Source organism: Limulus polyphemus, unplaced genomic scaffold (assembly GCF_000517525.1).
Source record: "Limulus polyphemus unplaced genomic scaffold, Limulus_polyphemus-2.1.2 Scaffold513, whole genome shotgun sequence".
NCBI lineage: Eukaryota > Metazoa > Arthropoda > Merostomata > Xiphosura > Limulidae > Limulus > Limulus polyphemus.
In genome coordinates this window covers 329,609-345,842 of record NW_013666123.1, presented here as the reverse complement: position 1 = coordinate 345,842, position 16,234 = coordinate 329,609, and the positions used below count along the sequence as shown (strand labels likewise).

The 16,234-nt window shown below is 32.9% G+C and overlaps 1 protein-coding gene across 1 annotated transcript in view; it reads left to right on the top strand.

Annotated features, from left to right (window-relative positions):
- Positions 1 to 5,389: 5,389 nt before the first annotated feature.
- Positions 5,390 to 16,234, top strand: part of LOC106458780 (ketohexokinase-like) — a 19,832-nt gene continuing 8,987 nt past the window's right edge. Inside the window, exons 1-3 of the mRNA XM_013918329.2 lie at positions 5,390 to 5,581; positions 10,679 to 10,795; positions 11,309 to 11,443. Of these exons, the coding sequence (XP_013773783.1) occupies positions 5,466 to 5,581; positions 10,679 to 10,795; positions 11,309 to 11,443 (368 nt within the window). The 5' untranslated portion in view covers positions 5,390 to 5,465. The remainder of the gene's footprint in view (positions 5,582 to 10,678; positions 10,796 to 11,308; positions 11,444 to 16,234) is intronic.

Sequence of the window (16,234 nt, the reverse complement as noted above, 5' to 3'; positions counted from 1 at the left end):
TTCTACCTAGAATTGACTCAAGAACAGTAAACAGCATAAATGCATTTCCTGGAGGATGTCATGGTACTTCTACATACATAAGTTGTGTTTTATGTTTTACTAATGCTGAAATCTAGTGCATTGGTACTGTATAACATGGCTATGAGATATACAGTTTTCTCTCCCAAAAGCAAGCAAAAGCTCGGACAGTGATCTGTTCAAAAAGGGATGACATTTTGGTAGCAGTCTGCAATTATTGGCATTTGGGTACCCAGCATTCCATTGGAATATTCATGAGAACGACAACAAAACAGGTCACTGAAACTGGTGGCAATGTTAGTGTTACCTGTCATACATCATCTGAAAGCAAATACATGGCTGATGATGCATCTAAAGTCCCTGATTGAGGACTGTGCAAACATGCTTAACTCAATCTAGTGGAAGATGCTCAGTAATCTGTTAGTTAAATATGTGAAATATTCACGGGACCAGACGGTTGATGGATCAACCAAAATTACTTGTCATCACATAAATAAAGGTGATGAACATCCAATTATATAACTACCATGAATGCTTCATTGGAAAAGTAGGGATATGGTCAGTACCAAGATCCAGTGGATGTTAAAGGGTGGGATCATGCAGCCTTCAGACACCGTATGTAATCATATCCAGTGGGGATTGTTAGAAAACAAGGAATGTAACCCAGGATCTCTGTTTATTTTCAACAGACGAATGTCATAATGTGCAATAATGCCTTTTCATTGCCAAAAAGTTTGCCATTTGGGAGGACCATGCATTGCTAACATGACTCATGAACTTTAAGAATCTGAAAGGGATGATATATGATAACACATTTGATCACAACATTGCAGAAGTATAATATGGTCATATTTCATTGTCCAGGTATGCAATATGAAAACACAGATGGACTATTTCGATGAACAGTAATACCATGCCCATCCATTGAATGTCCTTATCTGGGACACCACATGGAAGTGAAAACAATTTCTGCTATAGCATGCAGTCTATACGTTTTATCAGATAGTACCACTCGATAGCTTGGAAAGCAAGTGTCACAAAGTCTTTTTAACTATTGTTTTCCCAACAAATGACCATCCTAGCTGTTGATAATCAAGTGCAAATTACACGGTATAGTGTGTTGTACAATGAGCATCACTTGTAAAGCAAGGATTAACACTTACATTCAGTTAGTGATACTGCAGTAAGTTACTGTCATAACTGCTGATTTGGCAGTTAGGCTCAGCCATAGTGCTCAGGAGAATATTATAGGTATATTGACCAGCCACTAGAGCTATCTGGGACCTTCATATTTGACTCATCATGCATAGCCAAATAACTATCTTCTGTCCCTTCCTCCTCATCAGCTGAGCTAAGATGAAATAACACAGTACTCTTATCATCCTCACACTGATTGGTCTCAACCTCTGATTCCATAATTGGTGTATTTGTAATAAATGATCACAACTTGACAATGTGTTTCATGCGCTTAAGCATGCTGTGTAACCATTGTACCTCATATGTCGATTGAATCAATTATTGAAATACGAGATGTGGACCTTTCCAACTAGAACAAAGTGGCTTAAATACTATTGGCTTGTACCAAAGCTATACCCAGTCTCAACATTAGAATCAATGCTCTTTGACAGCTTTGTCATAGCACCCCTTATGCCATATGGTGGTCTTTCCCATCTGGTGATGTAAAAACCCATGTGTGTCAGCTATTGTAGTTCACAGCCACTCCACATATTCCTATGGCACAATTGAAGTTGGAATGGACCCAAAGTAACATTTATAGAGAGTAGTATTTTTCTACCAAACATAAACATGTACATCCAATCAAACTGTAATTTGTTGCATGGTACATCATCATGACATATAACAAATGTTCATCCACTCAGTTTGACTGAGATTAACAAACATTGCAAGAAACTACTTTATAGTCTGTATCACCTGTTCTACCAAACTGCTTGAATGAGGGTGATAAGGTGAAGTATAAGGCTTCACCAAATCTAATACCTTGTACAGTTTTGGCCAAAATGTTTGCATATTTTGTAACAAATAAGATCATTATTATTAAGATGGAATAAAAATACACTTAGCACTGTCAAACTGAGAAAAGCATGTTATATTAAACATCTACATATGTAATTTGTATAATGAGACAGGTTCTATGGACATCATCAGTGATTTATTAGAACAGTAAACAATTTTATCAGACACCCGTAGAAAAATGTGCAATTCAGCATTCCACCTATAACAATAAAACCTTACCAAAATATATATAATAATAAAATATAACATCAAATTTTTATAAATAACGTCTGTAGCTTTATAGCAGTTCACATTAAACATTCAGTAACTGGTGAGTCCTCCTCCTACTCAAATAACCTCTGCAAGGCGAATGACATGCTGTCAATGAGGTTATTGATGTAACACACCGCGATCTTATCCCAACTTGTCACTAGAAGATACTACAATTCAGCTACAGTAGCTTGTTCAGGGTCGTGATTAGCAGTTTTCTGGCTTAATTCTGCCTAACAGTTCTCAATGGGATTACAATATGGAGACTTTATTGGCCATGCCAATCTTGTAACGTCCAGGAGATCGAGATAGTCCTGTACAATGCACGCACTGTGGGCAGTGACATTGAAATCCTTGAACACAAAGTTATTTCCAAACCCCTCCCTAGCATATAGGTAAAATATTATCTCTGTGTGATGTCAGTAAGAGGCGCCATTGACGTTTCACTGGAAGAAATGAAGAGCAGTTTTACCATCACGAAGAATAGCTGCGCAAACATGTACTACACCACCTCCAGTGTGTTCCATGTGGGTGAGATAGTATTCCCTGAACTGCTCTTCAGAGAAACGACGAACACGAATCCTACCATCAGCTTTAACAATCCAGAAACAGGACTCATCTGAAAAGATAACATGTCGCCAGTGTCCTAACTGTACGTTGGCATGCTGTTATGCCCAAGTAACATGGTGAAGGCTGTGAATTCTGGTTAATATCGATTTGCAAATAGTTCTTCTTGTAAAATAACCTTGTTTGGTCAGTCTCCTTTTCGCTGTTCTTCTGGATACCCTGGAATGAAGGTGTTTGTGCTATTCCTGTCATCAGGTGTTGCAAGACTTTTTTTCGACCTTGATATGTTAACCTGATCAAAACACGGTCATTTCGGACAGTAGTTTTTCGGCATCTACCAATAGACTTTCCTGAGACAACGTTTCCTGCAGTTCAATAACGTTTCAAGATTCTGAATATAGTACACTGGGGAAACCTTACTGTTCTGGTAATGTCCGTTTGCTTCATACCATTTCTGGACAGTCGAACAATTTGACGCCTTATAACTTCTGGCAGATGTCGAGGTACGACTCTACATCAAGTACAGAGAAATTGACTGAGCAAAGCTTTGATCTGTTTCGAAAAATATTATACCAAAAGCATACCCTTTTATACAAAACAGGTGTGTATGTGTTTTGATGAATAAATGCTCAAAACAACTTATACAGAGCAGAATAAGAACTCGTACACGTTTGTCTGATCATATGCTACCTTTTCTGTTACTACCCGGGCATTTACTCAATAAATTCTCCATGCATGTAAACAATAACCTCAATATAGAACAATATGCAAACATTTTGCCAAAACCATACAACTAAGAGAACAGCTGACTGGTGAAATTAGTTTTCTGGTATGTGTGAATTTCTTTTGGTTCACCGAATCTGGCTAGCCATTGTTTCATGAAAAAATCAGTTATGGACTGTGCTAAAGTATCAGCCAACGGATAAGCTTCAGCTCACTTGGTGAAGTAGTTGACAGTAACCAGCACATATCACTTTCCGTGTTCAGTTTCTGGGTGATGCTAAGTATTATATATAGTGATTTTTTACAGAGGAAAACCAAAAATTATTTGCTGGATTTTACCCTATCTAGAAACTTTTTTTCCTCTGGGTGGTGGCTACACTCAGAGTGTTCGGTACATGGCGATATTTATCAGTGTCTTGGCCACTGATGTATCAATAAAGAATTCCATTATACATCATTGTAACTTGATACTATAGGCTCATAAAACAATCCAACCAGCCCTGCCAGAGCTTAGCTGACCATCACAATCTGTAGTGCAAGTTATCTCTTGCATCTCCCCAAGTCAGCGGCCAAACATGACTCGAGATCCATTAGCTTTTTCAAGTGCAAGTAGCAGCAGCTGAAGCTCTTTCCTGGTTATCTTGCACTCGCTGGGTAGTTGGGTGAAACTGGTTGCTTTGCATATCTTGCTGCATGGCAAGATATGAGCAGTTAGTTATATAATGACCCTGCTACCTTCACTGAAAATATGTGCTTTGTTCCTTCCTTCCTTCTGTAGTGACGATCATTTGCAATCATCATCAGCAATGGCTATGATACAAGCATTATGAGAGCAGCAAGGTAGCCCTGCTAATTCACTTGGTTTCAGTGCTTCTGTGCTGTAATGCTGAGATGTGTTGGTGGCTGGGTTTTCCTCTGTGGAGTCTGAGCTTGATGCAGGGTGCCCACTTGTGCATAACAGTAAGCCTAGGGACAACTATGGCAGCTGCTACTGTCGGATTTTCCCCTTTTTGAGACTTTCAAACTTGCACTTTGAACTTGTAGCAGACACTGTCTCACTGATGGTGGGAATATTTGATAAATATTTTGTTTCTTTTAATAATGGAAGAGAAAAAAATTTAAGTTTGTATTTATAAGATCACAGTTAAAATTATATTTACAATTTAGTTAGTTTTTCGTGTGTGCTACTTTGCAATCCCATAGAGAATACGTTGTAGTATTCATTGGTTATGAATAAGTAAATTTTCACTGAAACTTGTTTTTTTAAATGCAAAGTAAAACCGTGTTCGAAACATATATGTTCCTCCAAAATATATAATTAATCATGCTTACAAATCGTTGTTTGTCAATTTACTATTAACCAAATGGGTGTTACTAGTAAGATAAAACAGAGAATGTCTGATTTTTTTTAAAAATTAATAAATTGCAGAAGCTTTTGAATGTATTTCACGATCACAAATTGATTTTCTAGAATTTCTATGCATAACGTTGGAATTTGAAAAGAAAATATTGAGTGGAAACACTATATGTGTAACTATGGTTGTAGAAGCAACTTTAACATGACTAGTATTATTTATTTCCATTGTAGTTTTGTGAATGCTCATCATTTTCATTATTATTTACGATAAGCTTTGAGCTACAAACATGTTTATTTAATAGATGAAAAAAACTAAAACCACATTTTAATACTGTTCACAAACATTTAAAAATAACAATGACATTTTACCGCTCAACAATATGTTAAAAATGCACACACATCAACCTAGTTACTCTAGAGACCAGTAGGTTGTATTATTTTATTTTTGTTATAACCTTCTATTACCTACGTAAAACTCTTAGACCCATTTGTACGCAATAAAATCGTAGTGATTGTTATGGCATTACAAGTCGTCCAAGAATTACAGGATAAAAAGATACTGTGTGTCGGTTTGGTATGTTTAGACGTCGTCGTATTTTGTAAGTCATATCCAGAGGAAGATACCGATCAGAGGTTGGTATCTGAGTGAAAAAAAATTAAAATAAAGTTTATATATAATTGCCATTAAAAATATTATTATTAACATGACCGATTAATACTAATACCGCTAGTAGTAGTGCTACTACTACTGGTGATACTAATAGTTTTACTATCATATTAGTATTAGTGGAAATGTAAGTTAATGTTCGTTCATGCTATGTTGTAAATTAAAATGTTGAATTTCGATATACTAGTGGTACTGGTAATGGTTAGAAAACGGATCTTGATTGATAATAAAAACTACTGCTACGACTGAAGTTAAAATTCAGACGTTACGAGATATACAGACTTCCTCGTGAGTGAACTATAATACATCAAAGATGGTACTAATTCATGTATAACTGTGATACCATGATTTAAATAAATAGTTGAAGGCAATACTCGTACTGAGTCGTGGAACAAAATGAAAGAAAACATGACACAATAACGTAACAAATATTTCAAACAAGTACTAAGTAAAAGGAATTATGAACTGTTACTATTTTAAATAACATCAACTGGTAAATCATTCTACTATTTTTTCTACATGTTGATATTAACCGCCCTCCCTCCACCACCGCCACACACACACACACACACACAAAACTTCTTAAGAGAAATCTGCATGCAATTTATAATCTCTAAAAGTTTAAACTTACTAGTAATAATATTTCCCCAAATTTCAAAATATTTGCATTCAAACCTCTTACTGTAAGTTATAACAAAGATCTTCTAGAATGATTTAAGTGCATAATGCCATAGTGAGTGTACTGGTATTGTAAATGCAAATGTGAAGGGCCATATGTAATTTGTTTTTTGAGGAAATGTATGTTTGTGAGAAAGTCTTAGCATAACATAGTGTGGTCCTTCAAGCCTGCACACCCACCTCTGAGGTGGAAAAATAAAAAATCTAAACCTACCCTTTATATTTCATGAAATCATCAATTCCCCTATTACTCTCCTAAAAGGTGCTGACCTCCACCACTGTAAGTGGTAACTCATTCCATAAATTAATTGCATTGTTAACAAAATAAAGTCACTTACTTGGTACCTAGTCAGTTTTTTCTATATCTTTTATGTGTTTGTCCTGTTGTCTTCAGAATAAATCACAAATAAATCAGAGGGGCAATTCAATCATTATTCATGTTACATTTTTTAGCCATTTTCAGTGCTTTTACCTCCTCAGAATGTATAAGTTATGTGCAAAGCTCTACTGTTCTTGTTATCTAACAGTTTTGGTCCACAAAGGCCTATATTCATGTGATTAATTTATAAAAATGTTCATTAGCTTGTCTTTGTTTTGCATTTTATAGGGTGTTAAGAGAAAAAAATATGGAAATTTTTTGCCACTTAATTACCAGTCTCTTCTATCAGCTGATCATACCACAAAAGTATCTGGTGTTTTTTTTTAATTAGCTAATATCCAAAGCAAAATATCAGTAAAAGCATGAATTAGATTTAGATTGTATGTTAAGCTCCAAATTACATCACATTACGTAAGGGTTGGTTCTTACATTACCATTACTTACTTTATAGTGTCTCTATGAGTTCAGCTGTCTTTGTTGTATCTTTGCTTATCACTCTTTATAGCCCTTTTTCTTTCTTGTTTAGCTTTAATTTTATTATTTATATTCTTTTAAGGATAATCTACCAGTGTTTATTATTACTCACTATCCAACCTGCAGACTTTTTCAGCTCAGATGAAAAAAGAGTTATTATAGTGAAATCATTTTCTCCAAGAGAACATTTTTATTGGAATTTAAGATTGGATAAAAGTATCTTGCTTTTTAGTGTTCCTATGTTGATACGTCCTGTTTGGACATTTTGGATAATTTTAAATTGTCTTGAGCTGCCACCTATACCATAATACAATTAGTAAATAGCTAATCACTCCATAAGCAGTCACCATAAGGCATTATAGGACTATTATCTTCATGAATATCTTATTAATCATTTTACATATATGCCGTACTCACCTTACTAAATTAAGCCCCATTTTCTTTACTGGATTTAATCCATATTTGTCTAATTTTTTTTATATTATGCACAATTGAAATAGTGACAGCAAACATTAATTTGATAGCAATCAAAAGTGAGAAGAAAAGAAAGACCCCAGCATTGCTCACAAAACATGGGCAAGACCAGTGTATCTTCTGGCTTCAGAGAGTGAGTGGAGTAATTAATAGGTGGAAAAAAAAAAAAAATCTGTCAACTGAAAATGATGATACCCATATAATCAAGTTATACCTTAATTGTTTCCATTTCATCAGTAATGGAGCTCATTTTAAAGTGTTTTTTCCAACATGAAAAGAGAAACATTTGTAGCTAAGTCTAATAAAGTAATCTTGTTCATAACATTAACATAACATAATGTTTTGTGGCAACACGAGACCTATTGGTCCATCTCGGCTGTCCCATCCTCTAAACTAAAACTATTGAATAAATAACTTTTTTTAAAAATCTTAAAGCCAACCCTTGTCATTCATACAGTTATCAAGCTTTCTCTTAAACTTGCTTAAATTTACTACCTCCACAACGTCAAAGGCCAACCACCTTGTTAAAAAAATAAAACTGTCTTAACTGCCAAAATTTATATTTGTGTCCCCTATTCTTACTATTCTCATCATTAAGTATGAAAAAAGATGATGCATCAGTATTATCAATTCCCTTTACAATCTTAAACACCTCAATGAGATACCTTCTAACTCGTATTTTTTAAGTGAAGATATGACAACCCCTCCATCTTGGGCACCATGCTAGTAGCCCTCATCTGAACCCTTTCCTGAGGTAAGGAGCCCAAGACTGAACACAATACTCCAAATGTGGCCTAACCAGTAATTTATACAATGAAATTATAACCTCTTTAGACTTTTATTCAATATTTCTGTAGATACAACATGAAATCTTATTTGCCCTACCACTAGCAATGGCACACTGCTTGGATGGCTTAAGACACTGATCAATTATTACCACAAGATCCTTTTCTTTCATGACACTGTTAAGGTTATTCCCATCCAAAATATATGCCCAACATACTAAATGATCTAAATTCTTTTGTAAAGCAACAGCATCCTCTTAACAGCTAGCAACACCCAATACCTTAATATCATCAGCTAATTTAAGTAATTTATTGACCATTCCCTCATCTGTGTCATTGAGGTATACCAAAAAGAGCAAAGGTCCTAAGACTGAGCCCTGAGATACCCCCCCTTTAACATTAATCCATTGTGATTGAAATACATTAACAACAACCCTCTGTTTTCTTTCATCCAGCCATTCTTCTATCCAATTTGCTAACTTATTGCCAACACCTATAGAGATAATTTTTTTACAAGCCTTTTATGTTGTACCTTGTCAAATGCTTACTGAAAATCCAGATACACCAAATCTACACCCTTAATTACACAGCTATCCAAGTGAAATATTTTGATTTATCACTACCCAAACATTAACATTACGATTCAAATCTGAAATGATTCTTTAGAAATGTTTGAATTTTTAAATTTGTATCCATAGTTACATGGATTTGCCCAGAGGCTTTTATCCAGTTGATTCTCCAGATAATAAGTCTATCAAACTTCAGCAAGATTACCTCTTTATTACCCTGTCTATTATAAATAGAAAACAAAATATCTTAACTCATCCCTATAAGATACTCTTCCATCCCTAGAATCATCCTAGTGTCCCCTCTGAGCCTTTACCAACAAGTCAGTATCTTTTATTAGTTATAGAATCCAAAGTGTGCATAACATCCTATGTGAGGCCTAACCAGTAATTTATATAAAATTTTAAAAACTTTCATTTCTATACTTTAATTATTTTAAAAATTGTTTAGAGTAATAGTGAACTGCTTTAGTAAGTTGAGTCATTTTTACTTTCCATTAGTTTAAGCTCTTAGTATGTATATTAATACTAGCTATATAACAGTTCTGTATATAATATGGCATTATGTCATTAGTAAAGTTACATTAGTTTTTGCTAATTACTTTCTCTGACATATTTACAGCTGTTGTAACTTTCCCTTCTAAATCTTATTATTATTATTATTGAAATTTCTTGAGACTTATTGCATTTACATTTCAGCTTTTCTAGACAATTTACTGTAGTTATTACTTTCTGTTACATGCTACATGCTCCTATTGTTGAATGTATATGGCTCTAGGTCATATGTGGCATAAGCAACCTGACTTTACTATTGTTATTTTGCTTTGTACTTAAAGCCAAAATCTTCTCCATTATGTAGCTTTCATGGAAAATCTTCAAAGATAGAGATCGAGATAGTGATTTCCATTTGGTATATAGAGGTTGTTCTAGTTTAAAGTTTAAACACTAAGAGCTTATTTTCAATTATAGTTTAATTTTTATTTCTTTGGACCTTACAGGGGGCTTTACTGGATTAGTGAGAGAAACATTAAAGGTTCTTTTACCATTCTCTTACTAGTTCAACAAATTCATAAACACCATTGTTTTGTATCAATATATTGTGTTTGTACTCTGTTTGTGTAAATAAAGATTGCCGATGTGGACGTTTTGTGGTATCTCTTTTTTTTGTTGACAAACTCATTTGGAGTCTAGAAGGTAAATACACCCATATTCTGTAATATCATATCTGTTATTTTCTTCATACCTTAGAAGTATAAAGTGATGAAGCTGAAATAAAGAAATATGGGTGCTACTATAACGTGAGGTCTACCGCCATATGTCGCCTACCCAGGTCTATCAAACATGTATAAAAATGTATCAAATTAAGTGTTTATCGCTAAAATAAATGTATGGAAATGTGTGATATCCATGAGGGATGGATAATGCAGCGGTAGACCTCACGCTATAGTAGCACCGAAATATGGAAATAACTTAAAACATAAGCCTGTTGTATATTCTGGTTCATAAACTTCCTGCAATGCAAGAGTAGGGTCCACTATACCACAGGCTTATGTTTTAATTTATTTCCACATTTCGTTATTCCAGCTGCATCACTTTGTACTTCTAAGGTACGAAGAAAATAATATCTTTGTTTTTCTTTCATATATGTGTACACATATTTTAAGTATTTTGTATTCAAATATGATTCTTTTTCATTTTTAATTTGAGATGCTTAGCTCATCGTTGGCAGCAAGGTGGAAATGCAGCCAACAACTGCACAGTTCTCAAGCAGCTTGGAGTTTCCTGTGAATACTTAGGAACAATGAGTACAGATTATGGTGGATTGTAAGTTGTTATAGAAGAAAATAATGTACCTTTTACATATTTTTGCTTTTACTTTATTAAACATAAATAATTCATGTGCTAACATTTTGTTGACTTTTGTTTGACCAACCTTTTATTTAAATTCATATTATTCATATAATTTGTTCATTGAAGTATGGGAATTGAACTTGTTAATCTTTAACAGAAAAAGAAGTATGCTTATAGAATAATTTGTTTATTTAAACATATGACATAATGTGATCTATCTGAAACAGTCAAAACCAATTTTCACATGCTGAATGGTGTTCAAGTTGTATCACAGTAAGAAAGATCATTCTTTAAAAACTAGCACTTAGTTTTTTATACATAACTGTTTGTGAATTTCTGCTTCAAATATGTACAAGAGCAATTAAAATGCAGTGAAATTATTTTGATGAAACACTTGTTAAGTTTAACTTCATGTACTTTTTGATAATAATTTTCATAATCAGCTGCAAGATGTTTTATTGGATTTTTTTTGTTTCATTTGTACAGATTTCTCAAAAAATGCTTTATTGACAGCCACATAGACATCAACAACTGTGTTTACTATGAAGAAACAGAGTGCCCGATGTCATGTGTATTGATTAATTCCCAGAATGGATCACGTACCATATTGCATTCAAATAAGTAAGTTGATAATTTTGATTACTTTTGTTACACAAAATTGTCTTTTTTTAGACCACAAGATGTTGTAAAAATATCACATTCAACAGCTAATTCTTTCAGCCACCAGTAATGTAGTAATTGATCCATTATTATCTTCCAGCTTGAAAAGAACACAAATTACATTTCAATTTGTATATCTGTAAACCGTCTTTTATTGAGACATTGCTCTAACTTAGTCATTAAAGCTAGGATAGAATTTTGAATATAGTTTTGATGAGTATATTGTTTTTATTTATAATTTTGGATATAACTCTTAAAGTGATCGTATATGTGTTAGAAACTAATATATGGTGTATAGTATCACTGCAAGATGTGTGATAATGATCACAGTTATCATCTGTTATAAATGTTTCATGTAATCTAGAACTTTTAAAGCAAGTCTAATTTCAACAAAAAGTTTAGATTGATATAACTTAAACCTGTATAGATGTTAATTTTTTTATATTAGGTTTTTTTCAATGTAAATCAACATTATATTTTAATGAAGGATAGCTAAAATATTGGTTCTAGTCATGCAAATACAAATTTTTTGGTAGCTCTGTATTTCTTGGTAGTTCTATATGCTATTATACTCTCAAATTAAGTTTTAAACTAATTTCACAGTCTAATATTCTGCACATCTTAAATAAATGATGACTGAATTTTGCTTGTGATGTTTTGCGATTGACTTAAAGATTAGATGTTTTTAATAAAGAAGTGTATGCACTTTCAGTTTTGCAAATTATATTTTTATTCAATTTACTCATCAAGGTACACATTGTTCATACACTGCATCACCAATTACAGAAGAAACTTAATGCACTACAGTTTATGAAAGGTTATTAAGTACAGTTAACACCTTAGTATTTAGAAATAACTACAGTTAAAATAATGCTTGTTTAGCTAATTAGTATTTTGTACAATTTTGAAATGCTTTAAACATTAATTGTTATGCTAGTTTTAATAATTTTAAGATAACTGAAACTTTAAAATCTTTAATTATAAAAAAAAAGGTTAGTTTATTTTGCAACTTCACTCTGCCCTTGTTAATTAAAGGTAGAGATAATATAACTACTTTAAACTAATTTCATACCTGGTTCATATGTGCTGGAGAGGTTAAACTGGACATTTCAGTAATAACCTAATTATTCCCTTTGGAGATAATCTAGCATATTTGATTATTTCCTTGGAAAAAAGTAAATATTATATTCATCCAGTTGTACAGAAAAGATATTTCAGTAAAGTTTAACTGTTGTGGTTTACTTCTCTTTTCTAGACTAATTTTGTAACTTATTTCAACAAACAATGTTCTTAATTTAAAATGCAACAATTTGATACTTAATTATCTGATGTTGAAAAAGCTGAAGCATTTTGTATTATGTCTTTACATTACTTATTTGTTTGATACTATTAAGAACTCTTATTTTAAATTTACCTTTTTTACTTTTTAAATACTGATAATTTTAGAAGAAATGCCAGTTTTCAATTGAACAATATTGCAATGTTATAATTTTTATAAAATTGCTGATTTAATTTAAAGAAACCTGAAATAGGAAATAGCAATAACTACTTTTTTGAATGTGTGTTGTTAAAAGGTTTTGAAGTTAAAATTTATACTGTTCTAAAAAAGAAGTTTCAGGTATAATGTTTTCTAGCAAACATGACTAACTTTAGTTGAATTCCTTGCAGAAATTTTGTATGCCATGCATAAAATTAAGAAACCTGATTATTTTGTAATGCTGATTGTATCATGCTTTAGTTAGCCATAGTAAATAATTAATTTAATGTTTAAGTTAGTTTTCAGTTTCTTAGTAAGTACATAATTTGAAAATTAATAATAATAATAAAAAGTATTAGATTAAATCATTGAATTCTATTGCAAAAATTAATTTTTATGCTCTAGTTTTTACTGTATAATGGTGTTATAAATGGTAAATATAAACATTAATGGTAGTATCAAGTTCTGTACAAAAAATCAAATCATATTTTGTTTTTAATGAAAGTATTTTTGATAAATTTAATGAGGTAGTTATGAGATCTTATTGCTAAGTCAAATTTATTTTTGAATTACATGTAACAGGTACTGAAAAAATGTCCAAGTAAGTTAAATCACTTTAGCATAGTTTCACTTTATTTTTTAATTGCACATGCAATAATTAATGAGTCTGAAATATAGGCTTACCTTTCTGCTAGCCTTGAGTTATCTCCAATTTAAGACATGTTATAACATGAACTGCTCTATTGCATGATGTAATAATCATCATATGATAATAGCCCTTCACCAGTAGGAGAGTGACATCCTCCATGCACAGTAGATCCCCATAAGGACTTTCACATGAAATTAACTTCTTTCTTATCTTTGTTACTATCTTTAAAAGATGTGTTTTTAAGTTTAAACATAATCAGTTTTGTTAGATTTATGCTCCATTTTCACAGTTTGGGATGCCAGTGAGTTTTCACTCCTCTCAATACTAAATTCACCCCTCTTCTTGTCCCTGATATCTCACCCAGCAGCTCTGGCTGTCCTCAGCCACAACTGATCTCATCAACAATCCCTTCTTCTGTCATCTCCCATGTGTCTTGTTGTTAATTCGCAACACTTGTTGGGTCTTGTTGATGCATCTCTTTGACCAGCTCAGTTTTGGTTTCCTCATCTTCATCTCAGTCACACTTACTTCAACCTCATACATCTCTTTTTCACTCTGGAAAGTTGTCTCTTCATCTTCACAGGTTAGTGTTTTTCTGTCCCTTGCTGGCCAGTTAGATTTCTCTGACTGTATAGCTATTATATTATCCCATTTGTCTTAACCTTCTATCAACAAAAGTGGCATATTTTTCCCCACTGGTCCATCTGCTACTCTCTACCACCAAGCTGTCCTATTTATTGTTGCCCACATTTTGGCCTTCTTTTCCCAGTTGTTTGACCAAAGATTGTTGGTTTCTATCATCGCAGGATAATGGGCAATTTCCTTGACTATCTTTTGCCTTTTTTTTTTCTGTAGATCTGTCTTTTCCTCCCCTGATTTTCCACTTTGTTCCAGTCTTTTCTAATTCTTTGCACCCTCCCATTCTTGTACAGGGTCTTTGCCTAACTTGAAACTTGATATGGTTCTACACATTGTTACCTAGGCCCCATTTGAACCATTGACATTAATAATGACATGGCCAACTGTGAAAAGTCCGTGCAAATTTTTCAAAATTAAGTTTAAACTGAAAAAACCACATCTGTTCAATACAATGCTGAGGATAAAAATGAACTTAATTTTGATTGCAAGTGCTTAAGGGATCTACTGTGCTAAGAAGATGTCACCCTTTCATTGGTGGAGAGCCATTGTCACATTATGATTACATTGTACACTAGTGCAGTTCACATTATAACACACATCATATGTAGGAGATAACTCAAGGCTAGTGACATGCACAAAATATCAAAGGCAGATTTGAAGGAATAGCTATTGTGTGAAGAGGTAAGTATCTATTGGAAATACATTTTCAGATAAAAAAAATGTTAACATGTCTTTATAACCAACAGCACAATATTAAATCAATTAGATAGAAATTATGACCTGAGTACCTTCCTTGTTTTTCATCATATTATCAGTAATACATTTTTGAAATGAGTTTATATCATAAGCCAATATATTGTGGATTATTTGTATCAGTTGCTTTAAAAAATTAATTTAGTTAGAAATTTGATTAATAGCACTTGTAGAACTGTGAGAAAGTTTATATTTTTCATGAGAAACACAATTCATGAATAATTTTAAAATGTTGCCATCTGTTGAGCATAGTCCATTAAACTTTCAAAAAGTTATCATCAGATGAACATTGTCCATGAATGTTTTAAAAATGTTGTCATCGAATGAACATAACCATTAATATTTTAAAAGTGTTGTTATCTGATGGACATAGTTCATAAATGTTTTAAAGAATGTTGTTATCCAATGAACATAGTCTATAAATGTGTAAACATTTTTATCATCCCTTCAGATTTTAAAATTTTACAAGTAACCTGAAGTTGCCCCCCCTCTCCCCAAAAAAAACCAACAACATGTAGATGAATTTTTATTGTCAAACATTCCATGTAAATTAATTTTCTTGGATTACTTCTTATGGTAGGGAATGGGCTGGCCTGTGATAGAGTTCTGGGTTTCAGAGAGAGTAAACTAATTTGAATCTATGCAATATCTTAAAATACTCCATGCATTTTAAGTTGTGGATGCATTATAAGAGTGGCAGTCAATATTTTAGTATGAATGATGGGTGGTAGTGTGCTGCTAACTAGCTGCTTTCCTTCTGGTTAGTATTTCAAAATTAGGGCCAGCAGCATATAGCCTTAGTAGCTTTACCATAAATACAAAGTACAATACAATTTGTTATGGTATTTCATTAACTGGATATAGAATAATTGTTTATTTAGGCTTGCATTATTGTTCTGTACTTTTCTTGTGGTATATTGACCATATTTTTGGTTATGTGGGATCCATTACTAGTTAACTAACTAAAATAATTTTTAAGATGTAAACATTAACAACCACAGAAAAATGTTTTAATATACTGTTACGTCTCCGTTTGTTAATTAACTTTCCGTAACTTCGTTCCGACGAAACTTTAGCGACACAAGTCCTTACTTAATAAAACTGGTTTATTCTTTCTGAATATAACTATACCGATACACATAACGTCAACAGTTGCGCTATAACAAACTATAATTCACGTATCACGAGCTAGACTTCAACAATACGTCTCTCTCCTGACTGCAGTTCAATTACT